Source organism: Octopus bimaculoides, chromosome 30 (assembly GCF_001194135.2).
Source record: "Octopus bimaculoides isolate UCB-OBI-ISO-001 chromosome 30, ASM119413v2, whole genome shotgun sequence".
NCBI lineage: Eukaryota > Metazoa > Mollusca > Cephalopoda > Octopoda > Octopodidae > Octopus > Octopus bimaculoides.
This window is the reverse complement of record NC_069010.1, coordinates 913,776-921,438: the sequence shown is the minus strand read 5'-3', so window position 1 is coordinate 921,438 and position 7,663 is coordinate 913,776. Positions and strand designations below refer to the sequence as shown.

Sequence of the window (7,663 nt, the reverse complement as noted above, 5' to 3'; positions counted from 1 at the left end):
TATATATATATATATATATATATATATATGTGTGTGTGTGCGTGTGTGTGTGTGTGTGTGTGTGTGTACGTATGTATGTATGTATGTATGTATTTATGTGTGTGTCTGTGTTTTTCCCCCCACCACTGCTTGACAACTGATGGTGGTGTGTTTATGACCTCATGACTTAGCAGTTCAGCAAAAGAGACTGATAGAATAAGTACTAGGCTTACAAAGAATAAATCCTGGGCTCGACTTCCTCAACTAAAAATCCCTTCTAGGCTGTGCTTCAGCATGGCTACAGTCAAATGACTGAAATGTGTTAAAGAATAAAATATTCCCTTTTACATTAAAAATACTTCATCTCTATGTTCGTATGGTGCAATGCTGTATTCATGTACAAACATATGAACAGCACGTACAAAACTACACATAATTACTCATATTGTAAAAAAACATTGTATAGATCGTACATTGTACACAAACATATATACATCATAGCCTGTTATAGTAGTGACCTGAACATTATGCAGAACATTACAGGACACTATGCAGCCAATATGGCAGTCAAACTTCACCCTGCACCATCATCAATACTCATCAAAACAATCAGTAATCTCCTCTTCATGTTTTAAAAAAATAGTTGCTTCATCTAGATCAGTGGTTCTCAACCAGGATCCATATGGCATTTAGGGGTCTACATGGCCCTTGTGGGTCCATATAAGATTTTGTTGTTCAAATTTATGTACAAGAAATGAAATTGATTATTATTCTATAATGCACAAAATATTTTAATAATTTTTGTTATGCAATTCCTAATGATATTTAATTATAAAAATATAATAGGATGTTTTAAAACACCAAATGGTTACGAGGGTCCAGTTGAGCAAAATAAGAGTGAAAGGGGGTCCATGGGCAGAAAATGGTTAGGAAACATTGATCTACATTATACTTGTTTACTGATTTCCCCTTTTTTTCCTGCTCGTACATCTCATCACATACACATTTCGTGCACATCGATGTGCAAACATTTAGCAAACACACATTTGTTACTTGCAGTATCTTATATCTTTTACTTGTTTCAGTCATTAGACTGCAGCCATGCTGGGGCCCTACCTTGAAGAATTTTTAGTCAAATGAATTGAATGGATCGACCCCAGTACATTTTTTTTAAAAAAAGCTTAGTACTTATTCTATCAATCTCTTTTGCCAAACTGTTAAGTTATGGTGATGTAAACACATCAACACCAGGTATCAACTGGTGGAAGGGGAACACACGCAGACACAAAGACACACATACATGAATATATATATATATATATATATATATATATATATATATATATATATATATATATATATATAAACATATGATAGGCTTCTTTCAGTTTCCATCTACCAAATCCACTCACAAGGACATGGTTGGCCCAAGGCTATAGTAGAAGACATTTGCTACGCAGTGGAACTGAACCTGGAACCATGTTATTGAAAGCAAGCTTTTTACCAGTCAGATTTACTATGGATAGAAGACACCAGCCAACTTCAGTTGCTTTTGTTAAGAAGCTTGGAAATAACTGAATTGGTTCACTGTACCGACTCATAGGAAGAGACTACACTGACTCACAGGCTACACTGCATTGACTCACAGACATAAATGCGCTGCACTATGTACGAGTCACTCAAACATTTGGCAGCACATAACTGACTCGCATACATAAGTTTGTTCTCAAGTCTACAGTTTTATTTTTTCCTAATATTTTTTAATTGTACTTTGACCAAGTATTCAACCGTTATTCTAGTTTCTTCTGTGTATACATACATACATACACACATACACACACATGCATGCATACATACACACATACATGCATGCATGTATAGACAAAGGAGTGCTGAAAAGTTCTTGGCTTGAAGAATATTGTGAAAGTCTTGGTTGAAGGCTTGACCTTTCGAGTTCTTTAACAGGGCTTAGAATATCTGAAGGACCACTGCAATAAGTGTGTGAATCTGTAAGGGGAATATGTTGAACAAAATCATGATTTACTGATCCACCTGTATTTTCTTTTACCCAAAGCCAGGATCTCTTCAGCATCATCTCATATACATACATTCATACATGCAAGTATGAGTATGTATGTACGTATATATGTATACATGTATGTACATATGTATGTATACGAGGAGGTGCCACTTGAGACATTGTGTATGACCCACTGCCTTGTTGCCATATGATTGCCAGAACATGCTCAATGTCTCTGTAGCACACTTTCCGAGTTTAACGCAAAATTTCACATTGGCCCTTTGTTCCAATTTCCGATCCAAGACAAAATCGCAGACTACAGCATACACATGATCACAAAAACACAAATTTCACAACTTGCAAGGTAAACACAGCAATGTCACTCAGCACACTGTATCACAGAGGTCACTGTTAGCATTCAGTGTGCATACAACCATGTGCTGCCATCTGTTGGCGTGCTACAGAACTAGTCCGGGAACTTTTTTATACCACCTCATATGTATCTCCATGGAGATTCTTTATTACTCGTGCCTACTGTATTTTACAGAAAACTCAAGAAACATTCATGTTGACTAATTATTGGATTCAAATTTTGACACAAGGCTAATTATTGGCAAGAAAAACCCTTACCAATTCCTGTTTGGTATCTATCTCTTTAGAGTTTTAGAAGTGATATCAACACTTTCTGTCATTTATATTCTTTTAGAATCTAAAATGTGTTAGTGGGCCATTTAGCTTAATGGTAGAGTACTCAGCTGGTATGTGAGGGGTACAGGTTCAACTCCCATAGCTGTCTGCTGGCAACCTTTATAGGTGCAGGCATGGCTGTGAGGTAAGAAGCTTGCTTCTCAACCACATGGTTCCTGGTACAGTCCCACTGCATAGCACCTTGGGCAACTGTCTTCTATTATAACCTCGGGTCAACCAAAGCCTTGTGAGTGGATTTGGTAGATGGAAACTGAAAGAAGCCCATCATATATGCGTGTGTGTGCACATGAGTCTATGTTTGTCTCTCCACCATTGCTTGACAACTGATGCTGGTATGTTTTATGTCTCATAACTTAGTGGTTTGGCAAAAGAGACTGATAGAATAAGTAATAGGCTTACAAAGAGTAAGTCCTGGGGTCAATTTCTTCGACTAAAACCCTTTAAGGCAGTGCTCCAGCATGGCCACAGTCAAATGACTGAAACAAGAATTTACGAACTTTCGAGAGAACATGAAATAATCCTTTTTGGGGCTACAATACATCTCAAACCACACATAAAGCTACAAAAAAAAACTACCTACCTGTAAATATTAGGTTTAATAAAAAAACCAATTTGGATAGAAAAAGTCAAAGGTAGCCTTTGACATTTCTATTCAAAAGGTTTTTCACCCCGATATTTGCAGGCTATTATTTAAGGTTTTGTGTGTGATTTAGAATTTATTAAATATAACCCATGCTAGCATGGAAAGCAGACGTTAAACGATGATGAGGATTTCTTACCTTTCCATTCATGATTTCATCTATAGTCATCAAAGTGTAAATATCATCAGTTAGTTCACAATTAGCAAATTCTAATTGACAAGAAAATAAAACAATTCTAGATTTAGTACAATAAATACTGAAAACATATTAGTTTATATAGGGTGACAAGCAAATAACTGTTTCTGTTTACAATGCAAAACCCTAATCTTAGAATGTTTAAACAAGCTGTGACAGAAAAACGAACCCATGTTTTATAGTCACTGTTATGGCTCTTGTAATTATTTTGTAATGAGGTCTTCGTGTAGCTAATGTGTTATTACTCTTCTTTAGTTATTATCATGGCTTGGACAAGTGCACACTATGCATTTGCTGTTCAAACATTTATCAAAAACTAGACTACCCGTAACCCATTGGATCACACATAGTTCAAGGTACCCAAAAAAACTACATACCTCAGTAACCCATGGTCCGATTTACATGAAACTTGTTTTATTCTGTTTGTATTCACATGAGCATCCTGAGCGTCTGATTCCTGATCTCTCTTGCTTCTGTCTCTTTCTCTCTGTTCTGCAAGATGCTCAGCCCTTGCTTTATCAGCCTCATATTTTGTAAATGACCTGTTTGTAGTTTGGTGTGAAATAATTTTTTCCACAGGTTTTTTCGAGTGCATTCAATGTATCTCACCTCCAAACCCACCGCAAGCCACTTTCTTCTGGAAAAGAAAGGGGGAGGGGTGATGGGGACCTCAGAGCTTCCCTGGAAACTCTGAGTTTCTCACCAATGGAGTTTTGTTTCATGGGTTTTCTTTTTCTTTTCCAGGTTATTTTGCATGCTTTCAATGAATGTGACATTGAAATTATGTGTAAACTGGAAAGGAAAGATTTGGCTGCTATTCCTTGCACATCCTGCTACCACTTAATAGCTATTTTGGGTCCTTTATCGCAAATAGCTGTTATGTGGTAGCAGTCAAATTTTTGGAGGTGGGATATGTTGAATGCACTCACTCGAAAAAATCCTATGGAAAATAATTATTTCACACCGAGGTTATGAACGGATCTTTTACAAAATATTTACCATATTTTAAAGTCATTTTCACTTAAAAATATTTTTTGAATATGCCAAAACAAATTTGAAATGATATTGACTCAAAAATAATTTTTAAAACACTCAAAATATTGTCTGTTTAAAGAAAACTAAAGCATAAATACTTACTGTGCAAACAACTTACATTTTTGAAATCACATTCAATTAAAAATATTTCTAAACGATTAAAATATTGTGTTTAACAAAAGCGAAATTAGAAACATTTATTGTAGAAACGACTTGTATTTTTTCATTGGCAAGTTAAAGCCATTAAAACTTTAACCCTCATAATGTGTCTAATCGAAAGGTTAGAGTTTCTTCCCTTTCAGGGTTAAGTTATTTTCAGAGTATTTTCCCATTATGCACCATTTTGGGTATTTATACCCCCCACCCACCCACCATATCTCAAGAACCAGTGGTCCAATTTATGCGAAACTTGTTTTATTCCATTTGTATTCACATTTCAGGGGCACTTTACTTTCAAAGTATTTTCCCATTATGCGCTGGTTTGCCTGTGTAACATTCCAAGCAAGTAAGATTGAAGTTCATTTTTAATAGTATATAGATGGTGAATCTGAGAAATTTTTTGTTGCTCCCTGTATTTAAAATGTTCATCTCCCTGCATATTTTTTATGTGAAAACCATTACTACATGATAAAAATGTATCAGAATAAAAGTAAGAAAAAAGAAAAAAGTAAAAAAAAAACGTTTTTATCTTCAGTCTCCAACTATTTCAATTCCTACCATTAAGGATCTTCCTATTTTTATCTTACATGATCTGTAGGTGAAGCAATCTAAACCAAATGAGGGCTTCTCCAACTACTGTGTCCATTTCATGTCTAAATATTTTATAGCATTGTGTACTACCTTGTTCCACCACCATGTCACCCTCTGGTCTAGCTGGGACTGTGCACCAATCACAGATTTTGTTTGTAACCCTCAGTTGTCTCACAAGAACTTCCAATTGTCCTCTAAGCTCTATGTCCCCAGGTCTTCCTCTCTTTTGTCAGAAGCTTCTATTAGGAAATCTCTAAATTCTTGTGTTTGTGGGTCTTTGAGCTTCCATACTCTTCTTTACCAGATTGGGTTTTTTTTCCTAAGTCTTTCTAGCTCTAATTCTGAAGTCACTAACTAATAACCTCATAGAATCGGTCCTTCTGCTCATCAGCCAGCCCAGGCTGAGGAGCATAGGCAGAGATAAATGTCACTGTTAATTTACCTAGGATAAGTCTCACCTTAATCACCCTATCACATACTCTGACTACCTCAATTACCTTATCTTTTCTGCTAACAGTATGCCTATCCCTCCCACTCCATCCCAGAAGAATTTAAATCTGTCTCTTACCCATGAGGAATCTAGCTGAGGCTCCCCTCCACCTTACTTCTTGCACACCACACACATCAACATGGCACCGATCCAAAATTTCAATAATCTCCCTCCCCACTCCTTTCTTTCATTGTGCCAACCACCCTGAAATTGAGTACGTGGGAGGTATGGAGGGGAGGTAGTTGTGGAACTTTTGTCATCAACTGAAAAGAAGATCTGCACAAACGCTTGCCAGCTAGCGTAGAGCTTAGGTACAAAGTGTATTCAATGAATTACAACGAATCACAGTTTCCCCCATTCCATATAATATCCAGAGCAAGAGCCAACAAGAGATGAAGTGAGAGTATAATCGGCAAATTTATCATATAAACATTTTGTAATGAGAAGGGGAGGCTGGCTGAATTTGAAATGAAATACATATGACCTTGGCAAACATGATATTGAAAGAAGTAGGGAAATCCTAGATTCATTGACTAAGTCACATTTGAATAATAATAATAACTTTGCTGTTGATTCAAGAGAGAGCAAAATGAAAAAAAGGAATGATATTTGGGGAAACTATTTTAAATATACGACAGATGCTGCGCTGCACAGACTACAAACTAAGTTTAGTCCCCACATAGCTTGATGGGCTTAGAAGAAAAGTCGTATATTTAACTATTATTATTATTAGCATTATTATTATTATTATTATTGTTATTATTATTATTAATACTAAATTAATCTGTGGGTATGTGTGTTCCCACCACTGCTTGACAACCGATGCTGGTGTGTTTACATCTCCATAACTTAGCAGTTCATCAAAATAGACTAATAGAATAAGTACTAGGCTTACAAAGAATAAGTCCTGGGGTCGATTTGTTCGACTAAAGACGGTGCTCCAGCATGGCCACAATCAAATGACTGAAACAAGTAAAAGAATAAAAGAATGTGTGTGTGTGTGTGTGTGTGTGTGTGTGTGTGTGTGTGTGTGTGTGTGTGTGTGTGGTAAGAAGTTTGCTTCTCAGCCACATGGTTCCATGTTTAGTCTCACTGTGTGACACCTTGGGAAAATGTCTTCTACTAGAGGCAGATGGAAGCTGAAAGAAGCCTGTTGTGTATAAATTATATATATTTAGTATGTGGCATATTTATATATATATGTCAAGGGAGGTATAACTAATTCTTTTCCCCTCTTCTTTTTCCATTTATGTTTGCCATTCCATGTTTTGAACCCACTTTCATCTTATCTTTTATCGTGGTTTCTCTTGTTCTATTTCCTGATTTCTTACTTGTATAGGTTGTCCTCACAGCCTGACGATTACTTAGAGACACAAGGCATGATCTAAACTTGCCTAAGCTAAGAGATTCAATGTATAAAACTATTAGTAGCTCATAAACTATATACTGTGTATTCTTTTACTTGTTTCAGTGATTTTGACTGCGGCCATGCTGGAGCACTGCCTTTAGTCGAGCAAATCAACCCCAGGACTTATTGTTTTATAAGCCTCGTACTTATTCTATCGGCCTCTTTTGCCGAGCCACTAAGTTATGGGGACACAAACACACCAGCATCGGTTGTCAAGTGATGTTGAGGGGGTCAATCACAGACGCACAAACATACACACACACACACACACACACATATATATGTACGACGGGCTTCTTTCAGTTTCCGTCTACCAAATCCACTCACAAGGCTTTGGTTGGCCCGAGGCTATGGTAGAAGACACTTGCCCAAGGTACCACTCAGTGGGACTGAACCCGGAACCATGTGGTTCGTAATTAAACAATATTTATCTCTCA

The 7,663-nt window shown here is 36.7% G+C and overlaps 1 protein-coding gene across 1 annotated transcript in view; it reads right to left on the bottom strand.

Moving 5' to 3' along the window:
• The window catches only part of LOC106882435 (glutamate--cysteine ligase catalytic subunit), a 54,807-nt gene that overhangs the window by 1,636 nt on the left and 45,508 nt on the right, over positions 1–7,663 (bottom strand). The window contains exon 12 of the mRNA XM_052978058.1: positions 3,487–3,615. Coding sequence (XP_052834018.1) covers positions 3,487–3,615 — 129 coding nt within the window. The remainder of the gene's footprint in view (positions 1–3,486; positions 3,616–7,663) is intronic.